Here is a 17,357-nt window from a genome sequence, read left to right as displayed (position 1 = left end):
CCACCCACCGCTACAAGCTGACCGTGTTCAGTCACCGCCGAATGGCCCAAGATTACTCACATGCTGTCTTGGTGACCGCCTATCAACCCAAACTTCAGCAAAACTCTCAAAAAGATCAAGTGGAGCTTTGGGGGTGAAGTGTGAGCCGGGCAAAAATGGCGCCACTATAAACCACTTGCCTGCAACACTAACAGGCGGGACCGACACACACCCCGGCAAGAAAGTCAGCCGGCACTATTATAGTGCGTAAAAACAACAACAACAATAGCAGCAGCAACAACAACAACAACAGCAACAACAACAACAACAGCAACAACAACAACAACAACAGCAACAGCATTAACAACAACAATAATAACAACAACAACAACAACAACAACAACAACAACAACAACAACAACAACAACTACTACTACTACTATTACTACAACTACTGCTACTTCTTCTATTACTTCTACTACCACCACTGCTTCCACTACTACTACCCCTTCTACCGCTACTACTACTACTGCTACTCCTTCTACTACTACTACTACTACAACCACCACGACCACTACCTCTACCTCTACCGCCACTACTACTGCTACTACTACCACTACTACTACTACTACTACTGCTACTACTGCTACTTCTACTACCACTACTACTACTACTACTACTACTACTACTACTACTACTACTACTACTACTACTACTACTATAGAGCTGCGTGTTACCTGCTGTTACTTCGCCTGATCCTCGTGAGTGACTAAGAGAGCTCTCCCCTCTATCCCCCCCCCTCTCTCTCTCTCTCTGGCCGTTCAATTTTTCCCCTTTCCCCCTCTCTCTCTCTCTCTCTCCCTCTCTTCCCCTACTCCATTCTTTCCTTTTCTTCTTTCCTCCTCATCATCATCATCGTCATTCTACTTTTTTCCCTCCTTTTTCCTCTTTTTTTTTCATCATCTATTCTTCCTTCTTTTCTTCCATTAACATACTCTTCCTTCTTTCTCTCTCTCTCTCTCTCTCTCTCTCTCTTTACCCTCTTCCTCCTTTTATCTCTCTTCCTTTCTTCCTTTTCTTCCTTCCTAATTTCCTTATTGACCTTTCCTTTCTTTTTCCTCTCTCTCTCTCTCTCTCTCTCTCTCTCTCTCTCTCTCTCTCTCTCTCTCTCTCTCTCTCTCTCTCTCTCTCTCTCTCTCTCTCTCTCTCTCTCTCTCTCTCTCTCTCTCTCTCTCACTGTTAATTCTCTTTTTTTTCCCTCGTTCATTCTTTCCCTCTCCCTTCCTCTCTCCCTTCCTCTCTTCCTCCCTTCCTCCTTCCTCCCTTCCTCCTTCCTCCCCCTCCCTCCCTTCCTTCCCTCCTTCTCTCCCTAATTTCCCCTTCTCTCCCTCCCTCTCCCCCCTTCCTTCCTTCCCCTCCAATTTCCTTCCTTTTATCCATAACGACCGTGTGTGTGTGTCTGTGTGTGTGTGTGTGTGTGTGTGTGTGTGTGTGTGTGTGTGTGTGTGTGTGTGTGTGTGTGTGTGTGTGTGTGTGTGTGTGTATCCTCCCCTCAATCTCGTGTAAAGAAGAGAGAGAGAGAGAGAGAGAGAGAGAGAGAGAGAGAGAGAGAGAGAGAGAGAGAGAGATTGATTGATTGATTGATGTTTATTGGTCTTATATAAATTTATGATTTTTATATAATTTACATCAATAAATTAGACCCTAGTCCATTGAGCTGATGCTCTCTATGGACATTAAGTTTATGTGTATAAAGACTGACAGTCATCTTAACACACATTACTCAAATTTAATTGCTAATGTTAGGAGTGTGGGTGTAACATAAGGGTTGAAAAAAAATGGATTAATTATATTACAGTCGCAAGCCAACGTCTTGACCCAGAGTCTCTAGTGTTCGTCCCTGTTCCCTGCGCCCTGCGGTGAGCAACACTTTCGGCCTGTGGCAGCTATTCTCCAATCCGGGCCCTATGAGTGTTTTTCATGCTGCGGAAGCCTTGTTGAACTATCTCTAGAATTTCTGATGTAAACATTACCAACAACCTATATGAAAGCCTTATCAAATATAACTTACAACCTTTACCAAAGATATACTAAATACAACTTCTGCCAGTGCCTTACCAAATACAACTATACCATTTAGCAATATTGTGCATATATGTTAAAACTTTGAACTCTATATATTTGTGTGTGTGTTTGTGAGATGTAATTCTACTATATGAAAAGGTCTTGTACAATGGGATTTGCAATCTTTTTACAGTTAAAAGTTTAGCACTGGTTATAGCCTAAGTGCTTACCATTGGCACTTATTTTTTTAGTTTTACAATGAGTGAGGGTTGATGTAGAGGAGTGAATTACATCCCTCAAACATTACCAGGAATAAGTAATCGGTATCCAACAGCAAGTGTCGTACCATATGTATTATCAGTATTGGCACCAATTTATTTAGCATTATGGATTGATTGATTGATAGTTTATTGTTGCAGGTAAACAACAAGGGAGAAGGGAGGAACATGCCATCCCAACCCCCAGGCAGGTCAGAGTGTGATTATACAACTATTAATAGATGTGTAGGTAGCACCATGAAACTAAAAAGATACAATGGTAGGAAGGAAAGCACAACAAAAAATGAGCGAGGGTTGATGTGGAAGAATGAGTTATATCCCAATACAGTATCTACCTGGAACAAGTATATAATTGGTATCTAACAGCAAGTGTTTTACCATGTGTATTATCAGTACGGACACTTTTTTGAGCTTTATATTAAGGTATGGTGTAGAGGGGCATGGAGGAGAATATATGGTACCTACGTGATGGTATGGTATAGAGCAGAATTTCTCAACCTTGGGGGAAATTTAAGGATTCCAGGGGCGTGAGGGAAATATAAATTACTAGCAATTAACCGACTGAAAAAAAAACTCGACAGACAGGCAGACAGACAAAAAATCATCTCCCCCTCGATCCTTCTCTCCCTCCGTCCCTCCCCTTCCCGCCCTCTTTTTTTCTCTCTCTTTCTTGACTTTCTTCCCTCGATCTCTTCTTCCCCTCCTTTCCTCCCTCTCCCTGCCTCCTCCCCGCGTACGACAATATTTGAGGGGGTGGTGACGCCGAGCCCCAGCCCGAGGCCAAGGCGATGTAAACAAACCCGGCGTGGACAACACAACGGCGCACACTGCCACGCTTTCCCTCCCTCCGTGTCACCCGCAGCCGCCACGCCCGTGTTAGCCTCGCAGGACAGCACCAGGGCCAGCAGGGTCTCTCCTTCACCAACATAACACAACACAGAGCAGCACTATGTCCGCCGCCAGCCGTCCCAGGGTGCAGGTGCTCAATTTGCCCGAGGAGGAGAGTGACGAGCTCAAGATTACGCCGCTGTGAGTGTGACGGGCAGGGGGTGGGGGGATTTTGTGACAGGGCGGGTAAGGAGTTCTAGGGGGGTAGGGGAGGCAGGGAAATGTGGGCAGGGTGGGTAAGGTGTTCTAGGGAGAGGTGGGCAGGATTGGGAGAGTGGGCAAGGGAGATAAGGGAGAGCAGGGAAGGCTTGGAGATGCGGACAAGGAAAGGTGGGCAGGGTAGGGAGAGCGAGCAAGGTGGGTGTAAATCTAGATAAATGCTGACTTGTATTTACCCTGAGATAACACTACAATAAGTTGAATAGCACTGTTATAAGACTTATTAGGAAATTTCTACCAAACTTGTCAGGAAAATTCTACCAAACTTGTCATGAATATTCTACCAAACTTGTCAGGAAAATTCTAAACTTATCTGTAAAATTCATCTAAACTTTTTTTTTTTACGTGCCAGCCTATAGCGCCGGTAGGCTTTCTTGAGGGGCCTGGATGGCAGTCAGCCCCAGCCCATCATGGCGCAGGCAAGTGTTTTATAATGGCACCATCTTTTCTTGGTTCATGCTGCCCCCTCGAGCTCGTTCTTGATTCACTTGGACGGTTTCCTCTAGAGCCCGGGTTGATGGGTGGTCTTTAGGACAGCATGTGAGCAGTCTTAGGCCACTCGGCAATGATTGAAAAATCTCGGGTGGTTAGAGGCGGATTCAAACCCGTGTCGTCCTTCACACGGTGAATGCGGGGCCTGCACGCTAAGCACTCAGCCACTGCCTTCCAAAAATTTGTCAGGAAAATACCTTAGGTTAGGTAGGCGGTGGCTGAGTGGTAGCGTGCGGGCTCCACATTCACCACGTGATGGTCGTCGCGGGTTTGAATCCCCACGCTACCACTTAGGATTTTTCAGTCACCGCCGAGTGGCCTAAGACCACCCACATGCTGTCCTGATGACCACCCATCAACCTGGACTCGAGAGGAAACCGTCCAAGTGAATCAAGAAGGAGTTCCGGGGGGCAGCATGAGCCAAGAAAAGATGGCGCCACTATAAAACACTTGCCTGCGCCATGACGGGCTGGAGCTGACCACCATCCAGGCCCCTCAAGAAAGCCTACTGGCGCGAAAGGCTGACACGTAAAAAAAAAAAAAATAATAAAAAAAAAAAAAATTCTGTGTGCTGGCCACTCTGCCGCCACCTCAGTACGTCTTTCTCTTGCAGGGGGTCAGGTCAGGAGGTGGGGAGGTCATGCCACTTCCTGGAGTTCAAGGGGAAGAAAGTCCTGGTAAGTCCACGCCACTCACTCTTTCCTCACCCACAACATTCACTCATTCCTCACTCACAACATTCACTCATAACTCATAGAACTTCCTCATCCCCTCATTCCATATTACCAATAGAATTTTCTCATTTCTCAGCATTCCCTCATTCTTCATTATACTCATAGAAGTTCCTCATTACTCATAGCATTCCCTCATTTCTCATTACTCATAGAATTTCCTCACTACTCATAGCATTCCCTCATTACTCATAGAATTTCCTCATTACTCATAGCATTCCTTCATTCCTCATTACTCATAGCGTTCCCTCATTACTCATAGAAGTTCCTCATTACTCATAGAATTTCCTCTGTACTCATAGAATTTCCTCATTACTCATAGCATTCCCTCATTCTTCATACCTCACTCATAATATTCCTTCATTCCTTGCTCTCTTCTTTCACTTCGTTTTTCTACTTCTTTCACTCACCACTTCCTCTTTTCCCCTCCTACTGTTGTCTTCCACTTCCCTTACCTTGGTTCCTCTTTCTCTCCCTACCTATCTCCCTTCCTTCCCTTTTACCTCTTTGTTTTCCTATTTCTATTTCTCTCTATCCATTGTTATTTTAATTTCTTTACCTCTTTATTTTTCTCCCTTTCTTCCTCTCCCAACCTCTCTCCCTCCCTCCTCTCCCTACGTCTCTCTCCAAACCTCTCTCATTCCTTCATTATACCCTCCATTTTCCTCCTTTTCCTTTCTCTCCCTTTTCCTCATACCCTCCTCACTCTTCTTCCTTTCCAAACTCCTCTCTGTCTTTTCATCCTTTTCCCCTCTCCCTCCTTTGTCATACCCTCTTCCTCTCCCTCCCTTCCTCTTAACTTCCTCGCTTCCTCTCCCAACCTTGCCTTCCTTTCCTCTCTCTCTCTCTAACCCACCGCATCACTCCCTCCCCCGCAGCTGGACTTTGGCATCCACCCGGCACTGACAGGCATGAGTGCGCTACCGTTCTCTGACTTCATCGACCCGGAGCAGATCGACCTCATGCTGGTGTCTCACTTCCACCTGGACCACGCGGGGGGCCTGCCGTGGTTCCTGATGCGCACCAAGTTCAAGGGGCGCTGCTACATGACGCATCCCACCAAGGCGATTTACAAGTGGCTGCTGTCGGATTATATTAAAGTCAGGTGAGGAAGGGAGGGATGGGGTGTATGGGTTGTTTAGTAGGGGTAGTGGCTAGTGTATGGGACTTGTTACTTGTGGACTGGAGGCTTGTTGGTGTGTTGGGCTGGGTTTTGTGTTGCTTGTCTTGGTGGCTTGTGGATTGCTGGTTTGCTTATGTGGCTTAGATTATTGGCTGACTGATGGGGTTGTTGCTTGTGGCTTATGGCTTTTTGACTTGTACCTTGTGGCTTGGCTTTTTTTTTACAGCAGAGGAGACAGTTCAAGAGCATAAAAAAAAGAAAACAATAATGAAAAAAAAGCCTGCTTCTTACTGCTCCTGAATAGAGTAGAGAGGAGTGGCCAAAAAGAGAGGTTAATACAATGAAGCAATTTATAAGTGGCTGCTCTTGGGTTATATTAAAGTCAGGTGAGGAAGGGATGTGTGATGGGCTTGTTGCTTGAGGAGTGTGTCTTGTGGCTTGTTGGCTGGCTAATGGGACTTGTAATTTGTTGATAGTAATAATAAGAGTTTTGTTTTGTATTATCTTACATATTCTGTGTTTGGGAAGGTTTTGTCAGTTAGCTATAATGATGATGATAATAATAATAATTTAGTTTTTTATCTGATGTTTTATGTTTGGAAAGATTTTCTCAATTAACTGCAATAAAATAGAAAAATAATAATAATAGTAATTTTTTTATGTATTCTATGTTTGAAAAGATTTTGTCAAACTATAATAATGATAATAATGATTTTTTTCTTTATTTTCTGATGTATTCTGTGTTTAGTAAGATTTTGTCAATAAAAGATGAGGTAAATTTGAGGTCATATGCTATAGCTAGATGTCAATAAACTCAACAAACAATACTAATAATAATAATAGTAACCAATAATAATAATTATAATAATAAACCCTTCCTCAGCAACATCGCCACGGAGCACATGCTGTACTCCGAGCACGACCTGGAGCTGTCACTGAACAAGATCAACGTCATCAACTTCCACGAGGAGAAGGAGGTCCAGGGCATCAAGTTCTGGTGCTACCACGCGGGGCACGTCCTGGGCGCTGCCATGTTCATGATACAGATAGCAGGTGTCAAGGTGAGCATATATGAATTTTCTGAGTCAAGCCCTATACTAATTTTATGAGATTTTGTTAGGTTAGGTTAAGTTTAGGGTATCTTAACACATGATACCCAGCACCTTATGGTATAAATCAACAAAGAATGACACCCTGTTGCATAGGAAGTCTCATTAGTAAGGAAGTATATATGAATTTTCTGACTCAAGACCTATAGTAACTGTTTGGGGTTTTGTTAGGTTAGGTTAGGTTAAGTTTAGGGCATCTTCAAACACATGACAGCCAGCACCTTATGGTATAAATCAACACAGAATGACCTCACTTTGTTGTATAGATTATAGAGTCTCATTAGTAAGGAAGCATATACGAATTTTCTGAGTGAGCCTAACATACTGCAACCCACTCTAATGGACCCTAATGACACCCTAATGCATCCTTACACCCACTACCACATCCTAATGCACCTTCTCCTTCTCTCCAGATCCTGTACACTGGGGACTTCTCGCGGCAGGAGGACCGTCACCTGATGATGGCGGAGATCCCCCAGATAAGGCCGGACGTGCTCATGATCGAGTCCACGTACGGCGTCAGCATCCACGAGCCAAGGGAAAGCCGGGAGAGCCGCTTCACCTCCACCGTGCACACCATCGTCACGCGCGGCGGGCGGTGCCTCATACCCGTCTTCGCCCTTGGACGTGCCCAGGAGCTGCTGCTGATCCTGGGTAGGTGGGGTGGGTGAAGGGGTTGCTGGGAGGTATGAGGGGATGGGAGGGTGTGTTTGGGTGTGAGTGTGGGAGGGGTGGAAGGTTGTTGAAAGGGGTGTGGAGGGGATGGGAGGGTGTGTGTGTGTGTGTGTATAAATTCTAGGTGTTTGGGTGGGTGTGGGGCTAGGTGGAGGTGTAGTAGGTGTTGTATGGGGTTAGGGTCATTGAAGAGAGGGTGTAAATCTTTCTTTTTCATTACTTTTGTTTTATATGTTACGTATTTGTGTGTATATAAGTGTTGTCTAGTGTAGTCTTGTTTGTCTGTCTGTCTCTCCATCTCACAAACTCACTTTCTCTCAAATTCTTCCTTTTCTCCCTCTCTCTCCTCAGTCTCTCTACTTTTTCTTCCTTCTGCAACTTGAATCTAGCATCACCTAACCCTCCTTTCCCTCCCCTCCCCTTCCTTTCAACAACCCTTTCCCTCTCATACTCCACCTCATCTCATTTGTCCCCCTGTTCCTCCTGACACAGACGAGTACTGGCAGCTGCACCCTGAGCTCCACGAGGTGCCCATCTACTATGCCTCCGCCCTGGCCAAGAAGTGTATGAGTGTGTACCAAACCTACACGCACGCCATGAACGAGCGCATCCAGCGGCAGATATCCATCAGTAACCCGTTCCAGTTCAAGCACATCTCAAACCTCAAGGTGAAGGGGGGTGGCAGGGAAAGAGTGGTGGTTGGCACAGTTCTTCTAATCCACCAATTGGCAAAGCTAACTTTTTTGTTTCTGGATCAGCACTTTCACTGACTTTGGAAAGTGTCAGTAAACCAATTAGTTTCTGCTGAATATTGTTCTGCCAACTCATGCTTGTTTGTTCCTTCCTGTTGTGGGTGTCTCCCCAACAGTCAGCCAATTGTGCTATTGGCTGACTGTGTGTAAACATGACAAGATGTTATTGGTCATTGCAACAGCAGCTGAGTAGCATTGTGTGACTACAGTTCTGAGTTCACGCCACTTACAACATTGTTGTGTTACAGCACCATTACCATCACACAACACATGCAGTCTGTACCTCTCATCCTCACCCCTCACCATGACCAACAGAAACACATCAACACCTTCACACAACACATGCAGTCTGTACCTCTCATCCTCACCCCTCACCATGACCAACACAAACACATCAACACCTTCACACAACACATGCAGTCTGTACCTCTCATCCTCACCCCTCACCATGACCAACACAAACACATCATCAACACATATCATCAACACCTTCACACAACACATGCAGTCTGTACCTCTCATCCTCACCCCTCACCATGACCAACACAAACACACATCAACACATATCATCAACACCTTCACACAACACATGCAGTCTGTACCTCTCATCCTCACCCTTCACCATGACCAACACAAACACACATCAACACATATCATCAACACCTTCACACAACACATGCAGTCTGTACCTCTCATCCTCACCCCTCACCATGACCAACACAAACACACATCATCAACACCTTCACACAACACATGCAGTCTGTACCTCTCATCCTCACCCCTCACCATGACCAACACAAACACACAACACACAACACTAACCTCACACACCACCTTGTCCCCCCCCAGGGCATGGACCAATTTGAGGACATAGGGCCGTGTGTCATCATGGCCTCGCCGGGCATGATGCAGAGCGGCCTGTCCCGGGAGCTGTTTGAGATATGGTGCCCAGACCCTAAGAATGGCGTCATCATTGCTGGTGGGTCTATCTATGGTTCTGGTGTAAATTATTGTTTTTTGTTAAGTCTGAAGAGTGTTTATCTGTCGTAGTTTTTGCCCCGACCCCAAAAAGTGTGATCATTGCCAGTGGGTACTAAAGTGTGACTGTTTTATCTGTTGTTTTGTTGTTTGTTATTATTTACGCCTTGATTAGGTGAAATCTTACGTTAGTTGTTAGAATTATTAGTTAGTCTCCTCTTACTTTAGTTCTTACTCTATTTATTTTTATTGTTTTATTATTGTTCTTGCTACCTCTTCTTATACCCTCTTCTTTCTTCACCTATTCTAACCACCTTTAACCATCACTAACCCCCTCCTCCTCCTCCCTCAGGTTACTGTGTGGAGGGCACGCTGGCCAAGGAGATCCTGAAGGAGCCTGAGGAGGTCACCACCATGTCGGGTCAGCGCCTGCCCATGAAGTGTTCCGTGGAGTACATCTCTTTCTCAGCACACACAGACTTTGAGCAGACCACGCACTTCATCCGCACCATTCACCCGCCCAATGTGGTGAGTGGGGGGGAGAGAGAGGGTGGAAGGGGTATTTTTTTGGGTGTGGGCTTTCTGTTGGGTGGGTAATGGCTTTATAGTGCCTGCATTTTCATGTTTCCATGTGTCCCATCCTGCAGGTCCTGGTCCACGGTGAGATGACGGAAATGTCTCGGCTCAAGTCAGCGCTGGAGCGAGAGTATGAGACAGCGGAGAGCCCCATCAAGGTGTTCAACCCCAAGAACCTGGAGACTGTCACCTTCCACTTCAGGGGGGAGAAGATGGCCAAGGTGAGGGGGAGGGAGAAGGGGTGTGGTCAGGGGGTCAGGGAGGGAGAAGAGAGTTTCAACCCCTTCCTTACTGGATGTGTGCTCTGTGACATGTGCACTAGTAAGTAACCCCAAAACTGAGTTCTTGTGAGCCTTCAACACCAACACATTCTAGTTGTGACACCGGCTTGTCACGGGGATGCACCCAGTGCCTGGTGGGTTCATCAAGCTGTGACGCACTCGTCACAAAACACACGTCTGGTACAGAAGGGGTTAAAGGATGGTGGGGGGGAGGGAAAGAGGCTGTGGGTAAGGAGAAATCAAGGAGGTAAGAGGAGAGGGAAAGGAGAAAGTGTGGGAGAAAAGAGGAAATGAGGGCGTGGGGGAGGGAGGAAGTGAGTGGGAAAGGAGAGTTAGGAATTTTTTTTTCCTGTATGGTTTGGCTGCAGCAGTGCAGAGAACACACAGCAACAGTGACTTGCGTGCCTGACTGAAAAGTGACACAAGGAACAGCTGCACACCACCCTGTGAACACACTAATTGAACTTCATTGATTTCTAAGAAATCATGTGGTTTTCCTGTAGGGAAAAATTGTTTATATTAAGTGAGGCTCACCTGTGTTCTTGTCCACCGCAGGTGATGGGTGAGCTTGCCACGCTCCGCCCCAAGGAGAACGACATCGTCTCCGGCATCCTCGTCAAGCGCAACTTCAACTGCCACATCATCTCACCGAAGGACCTGGGAAGTAAGGGCCTGGCTGGTGCTCTTTTCTTAGTTGCTCCTTTCCACTTGCATTTTCTAATGCCACAAAATTTTACACAAATTTTTAATTTTTTTATTTATTTTTTTTCTCCTCCCTTTTTCACCTCTCGTCTCCTCCACCGACAGAGTACAGCGAGCTCTCCGTGTCCAGCATCAGCCAGCGGTCCAGCCTGCACTACACCGGGTCCTGGCCGCTGCTGCACTACCTCCTCACCTCCATGTACGGCACCGTGGAGGTGCTCGTCACCGACGCTGGGGAGAACCAGGTGAGCGATGGTGGTGGTGATGTGTGTGTGTGTGTATGGTTGGGATAATGGTGGTGGTGTGGCGGTGGTGTCATGTGGTGTGTGGTGTGTATGGGTTGTTTATTGGGTATGGGGTGTGGGTGTGTGTGAGGGGGGTAACAGAAGGGCAGATTAGGGTGTGGCATTGACAGAACAGATGCTGAGGCACAGGTTGTATAAGTTGTGTAAGTGTACTGATGCCTCTCTCTCCACTCTGCAGGCCCTGAAGGTGTTTGATGCTGTCACCATCATCCACGAGCCCCCGGTGGTGGTGCTGGAGGTGGGTGGTGCTGCTGTTGCTGATGGTGATGATGATGAAATGATAATATATAGTCTTCCCTTTTTTCCCCATTCTTTCCTTTTCCTCTTCACTGTCTCCCACCACCCCTAACGCTCCCATCCCCTCCCCTCAGTGGGTTGCCAGCCCCGCCAGTGACATGTACGCCGACGCAGTGATGAAGGTGGTGCTGAAGGCGCAGCAGCTGGAGGCCAAGGACGTCACACCTCCCGCCCTCAGCAGCGCCGCCTTTGACCGCATGCACTTCAAGGTAGGGGGGGAGTGTGGTGTGGTGATGTGGTGCTGTGTTATGGTGTGGTGTGATCACTGGTGGTTCTATTAACTGAAACAAGCACTAAACCAGCAAAAAAATTAGTGGAAGCCAATGCCAGCAACTAACTTTTATTATATGACTTGAGTTTTATGTTCGTTCTTTGGCTCTGATCAAAACCCTTAATGATATGCCCAGAGAGAACCTCCCAAATATGTACAGCATACCAAGACCAGGTGATGACCAAGGTGTGCACGTATGATTAAGTGAACACCTCTCCTCCCGAAATTGACTTCTCTTTCAGCCACTCCTCTCCAATCATTTTAGGGGCAGTAAGTAGTGGGCTTTTTTTCATTATTTATTTATTTTTTTTTTTTTTTAAGCCCTTGATCTGTCTCCTTTGCTGTAAAAAAAAAAAGTACAAGAGGTTGGCCTTCCTCTCATCCTACTTCTACTATATTCAGCAAAAGCTCATCCTACTACAACTATGTTCAGCATCCTATTAAAATTATATTCAGCATTTCATCCTACTATATACTACTACAACTATACTCCTATCCTTCCATATACTACTACAACTCTATTCAGCATTTCATCTTACCACAATTATATTCATCAGAAACTCATTGGTCCACTAACAACTTCCAAACACTGATGACAATGTTGCCCCGCAGGAGTGCCTCATCGAGCTGTTCCAGGAGATGTTTGGAGAGGACTCGGTGCCCAAGATCTTCAAGGGCGAGAAGCTGTACGTGGCCGTCAACAGCGTCAGGGCCTACGTGGACCTTGTCGGCCTGGTGAGGAGGGGGGGGAGGGGGAGAGAAGGGGAAAGGAAGGAAGGAATGGAATGATGGATGGAAAGAAAGGGAGGGGATGGGGAAAAGAAAAGGAGAGAGGGAAGAAAAGGAATGGAATGGAAAGGAACATAAGAAGAAAAGAGAGAGAGGGGGATGGAAGGGAAAGGAAGAAAGCAAGGGTGGATGGAAGGAAAGGATGAGGAAGGATGGAAGGGAAAGGGAAAACAGGAAGAATAAATTAGTAAAGAGGAGGGAAAAAGGGCAGTAGAAGGAAAGGGAGGAGAAAGAGAGAGAAAGGGGGATGGAAGGGAGGGAAGAAAGCAAGGGTGGATGGAAGGAAAGGAAGAGGAAGGATGGACGGGAAAGAGAAAACAGGAAGAAAAAAATAATAAAGAGGAGGGAAAAAGGACAGTAGAAGGAAAGGGAGGAGAAAAAGAGAGGGAAGGGAGGGAAGAAAGCAAGGGTGGATGGAAGGAAAGGAAAGGGAAAACAGGAAGAATGAATTAATAAAAAGAGGAGAGAAAAAGGGAAGTAGAAGGAATGGAAAGAAGGAAAGGGAGGAGAAAAAGAGGAAGGGGAGGGAAGAAAGAAAGGATGGGAGGAAGGGAAGGGAAAATGTCAGGAAGAAAGAGGAGGGAAAGGAGAAAGGAAAAGGAAAAAATGGAAGGGAAGGGAGAAAACTGGAAAAGAGGAGCAGAAAGGAGGGAAGAGTGTGGGAAAAGGAGAAATTAGGGAGGTAAGAGGAGAGGGAAAGGAGAAAGTGAGAGAGAGGAGAGAAAGAAAGTAAATGAGGAAAAAAAGAAGAAATATACAGAAGGGAGTAAATACTATTATCATTACTATCATTATTACTATTACTATCATCCCCTTTTAATTGTCTACCCTCCACTCACCATTTTCTCACCCCATTGCAGAAGGTGACATCCGAGAACGAGAAGCTGGAGCGGGTGGTGCAGACGGCCGTGACCAAGCTCTTCCAGTCCCTCGCTCCTGTCAGCACCGCCATCAAGGGCTGAGGGGGAGCAGGGGTTGGTGGGGGAAGGGCAAGGGATAGGGAGAAGTAAGGGTGGAGGTGGCTTGTTGACACTGGGCAAGAGAGGAATGGAAAAGAATGGGAGGAAGGGAGGAGATGAGAAGTTAGCAGTGAGGATAAGTGAAAGGGGAATGGTGTTAGGTGATAGGGGCTTGAGGCAGGGGAAGGGGGTAGGGAGGAGAGTGGGAAATATTAAGATCATGAAGGGAGGATTGACAAGGGAGCAGAGAAAGGCATAGGTTGTGGTTGTCCCTCCCTTATCCCTTATACCTCTTGTGACATTAGTTCTTCTCCCTCTCCCTTTCTCTCTGTCTCTCTCTGTGACTTGTTAACACTGGGTAAGAGAGGAATGGAAGGGAAAGGGAGGAGATCAGAACTTAGCAATGGGGTTAAGTGAAAGAGGAGGCACAGTGTTGCAGGGGAATGTTGTTAGGTGACAGGGGCTTGAGGCAGGGGAAGGGGGTAAGTAGGAGAGTGGGAAGTATTAGGTCATGAAGGGAGGATCGACAGGGGAGCAGGGAAAGGCAAAGGTTGTTTTAGTTCCTCCTCTCCCTCTCCCTCTCTCTCTGCCTTATATGTATGTCAATATTTTTACTGGTATGAATGTATGAATGAACTTGAATTAGAATATATATAAGTTAAGGAGGAGTTTGAAAGGGTATGAATGGCCTCGATTTAGAAGGTGTGTGTTTGTTAAGCCAGTGAATTATTGTATAAGACTGTTAGTACAAAAAATTAGAAAAAAAATATAAAAATATAAAACTAAAAATTCTAATGTTTATTTTCTTTATTTCTGCTTCCTGAGGTACAAATTCTGAGCCAGCATTTTCCAGCATTACCTTGATATTATGTGGAGTGGAGAATTATATCATGATTCCCAGTGTAAGAATTCTGTTTCCCATTTCCCAGTTTCCCAATTTCCAGTTTCCCATCTCCCAGATTTCTAGTTCCCAGTTTCCCAATTCTCTGTTTCCCAATTCTTCAGTTTCCTTATTCTCAGTTTCCCAATGTAAAAATGCTCAAGTTTCCTCTCAGTTTCCCAATTAAGTTTCCCCATTTTTTAGTTTCCCAATGTTTCCAGTTTCCAAATTCTCAGTTTCCCAATGCTCAGTTTTCCAATTCCCAGTTTCACAATCAGTTTCCCAATGCTCAGTTTCACAATTTCCAGTTTCCCAAGTCTCCAGTTTCTCAGTTTTCCAGTGTAAAAATTCTGAGGCAGCATTTTCCAGCATTATCTTTATATTATGTAGAGTGGAGAATGACATCAGTTTTTCATTCCTCATAAAGACAACAAGGAGAGTTTTGTTACATAGTTGCAATGTAAGTGGTGGGAATGAAGTAACAAACATTCTTTTTTCCTCATGTTTGTCAAAAGTAAACATTCTTTTCCTCATATGTTTGTCAAGAGTAAACATTCTTTTCCTCATATGTTTGTCAAGAGTAAACATTCTTTTCCTCATGTTTGTCAAGAGTAAACATTCTTTTTCCTCCTATGTTTGTCAAAAGGAAACATTCTTTTTTCCTTCTTGCTGTTCCAGAGTTTATCAGCAAAAGGGATGAAAGAATGAAGATGCTGGTCAACTCTTGCAATAGGGATTTGGATAGGACAGGGGTGAGCTAGAATAGAAAGTCGTGTGCAATGGTGCTGTTTATGTGTGTGTTTACTGTTATACAAGAAGTTCATAGGATACATCTTACCTTCCATACATATTTGCAGTAGCAGTAACCACACATTAATTTATTAGTTATTCTTCCTCTCTGCACACCACCCCTCCCTAAATACTTCCCATAAGAAACAGAAACCTTGAAGAAAATAAATGAAAAGGATATAATAGTACAAAGCCCATTACTCGCACAAATTATAGAAGGTGTAGTATTGAAAGAAAATCATTATCATTGAAATAACACCACAAATACATATTACCAACACGAAATAGAGAATGGTAGCTTAGAGGAAATGTTGAATTATATTAAAACTTACCATACTTTATTGAAACACCATACAAACACACATACGTACATACAAATATAAGCTGCACATACACCAAAACACACACACACACACACACACGCATATATTTATTTGTCCATTAATGGTCTAAAACCTACTATACTTTACTGAAACACACACACACACACACACACACACACACACACACACAATTTCTATACATATTCATTTACTAGTTTTTCTCTTCATTACAACACGTTTATTCATTCATTCATTCATTCATTCTTCTCCATAACACATCATCGTCTTTGACCCCGTACAAAACACAGAAAGTGCTGTCGACGCAACGTTTCCCGCGCAATGTTTACAACCTGCGGGAGTTTGAATGGATGAGTGGGCGAGTGAGGGAGTGCCATTTAAACGTCTCTAGCGTGTGTCTTAGTGCTTGCCGCGGCCTTCACACCGTCAAGAAAGGAACAAGAAGCGTTGTAGTAATAGCCGGGAGCATTAATACCCTCCCTGAGTTGTGTAATGAGAAGATACAGGCAAAAATTCAAAAGTAAATAGTGGGTGTGAGTCATATTTAAATGTCTCTAGCTCTAGCGTGTGTCTCAGTGCTCGCCGCGGCCTTTTAACCCTCAAGAAAGGAAGAAGCGTTGTAGTAATAGTCAGGAGCATTAAGACCGTCCCTATATAGTTAGTTAAGGAGATACAGGCAAAAATTAAAAGGTAAATAGTGAGTCTTATATAAACGTATCCAGCGTGTGTCTGAGTGCTCGCCGCGGCCTTTTAACCCCCAAGAAAGAAAGAAGAAGCGTTGTAGTAATAGCAAGGAGCATTAAGACCCTCCCTGCGTCTATAAATAAGGAGATACAGGTAAAAATTAAAAAGTAAATAGTGAGTGAGTGGGTCTCATTTAAACGTCTCCAGCGTGTGTCTTATAAGTGCTCGCCGCGACCTTTTAACTCCTAAGAAAGAAAGAAGAAGCGTTGTAGTAATAGTCAGGAGCATTAAGACCCTCCCTGCGTTGTGCAATAAAACGATACAGGCAAAAATTAAAAGGTAAATAGTGGGTGTGAATGGATCTAATTTAATCGTCTCCAGCGTGTGTCTGAGTGCTCGCCGCGACCTTTTGACGATCCACAAAGGAAAAAGAAGCCTCCTAGTAATGACCGGGAGCTGCAATGTCTTCCCTGGGTCGTTATATAAGAAGAAACAGGCAAAACAATATAAGGTAAGTAGTGGGTGTGAGTGAGTGCTAGCTATATGTCTCCAACGTGTGTCAGAGAACTCGCCGCAACTTTCACCGTCAGGAAGGAAAGAAGTATCGTAGGAGCACTAATGCCCTCCCTGCGTCGTTAGATAAAGAGATATAGGCAAAAATTAAAAGGTAAATATTTGGTGTGGGAGTTGGTCTTCCTTAAACGTCTCCAGCGTGTGTCTTGGGTGTTCGCGCGGCCTTTCCACCGTCAGGAAGGAAAGAAGGAGTATCGTAGGAGCACTAATGCCCTCCCTGCGTCGTTAGATAAAGAGATATAGGCAAAAATGAAAAGGTAAATATTTGGTGTGGGAGTTGGTCTTCCTTAAACGTCTCCAGCGTGTGTCTTGGGTGTTCGCGCGGCCTTTCCACCGTCAGGAAGGAAAGAAGAAGTATCGTAGGAGCACTAATGCCCTCCCTGCGTCGTTAGATAAGGAGATATAGTGCAAAAATTAAAAGGTAAATATTTGGTGTGGGAGTTGGTCTTCCTTAAACGTCTCCAGCGTGTGTCTTGGGTGTTCGCGCGGCCTTTCCACCGTCAGGAAGGAAAGAAAAAAACTCGCAGCAATGGATGGGAGCTGCGATATCCTCCCTGGGCTGAAAAATGAGGAGATACAAACGATTATAAAAAGGTAAGCAGTGTGTGTGCGTGTGTGTGTG

General features: G+C 45.1%; 1 protein-coding gene across 1 annotated transcript; it reads left to right on the top strand.

The window, feature by feature from the left end:
* The first annotated feature begins 3,088 nt into the window (after positions 1-3,088).
* Positions 3,089-14,263, top strand: LOC127005700 (cleavage and polyadenylation specificity factor subunit 3-like). The gene is made up of 15 exons (XM_050874817.1): positions 3,089-3,350; positions 4,534-4,597; positions 5,530-5,756; positions 6,658-6,835; positions 7,297-7,537; positions 8,051-8,226; positions 9,160-9,289; positions 9,641-9,816; positions 9,936-10,085; positions 10,701-10,809; positions 10,953-11,092; positions 11,331-11,390; positions 11,524-11,658; positions 12,333-12,455; positions 13,370-14,263. Exons 1-15 carry the CDS (start codon positions 3,271-3,273, stop codon positions 13,469-13,471), a joined length of 2,091 nt encoding a protein of 696 aa, XP_050730774.1. The 5' UTR covers positions 3,089-3,270; the 3' UTR covers positions 13,472-14,263.
* The last annotated feature ends 3,094 nt before the right edge of the window (positions 14,264-17,357 follow it).

Source organism: Eriocheir sinensis, chromosome 30 (genome assembly GCF_024679095.1).
Source record: "Eriocheir sinensis breed Jianghai 21 chromosome 30, ASM2467909v1, whole genome shotgun sequence".
NCBI classification, from domain to species: Eukaryota; Metazoa; Arthropoda; class Malacostraca; order Decapoda; family Varunidae; genus Eriocheir; species Eriocheir sinensis.
Note: the sequence above shows the minus strand (reverse complement) of the source record. Positions and strands in the feature narration are given on the sequence as shown.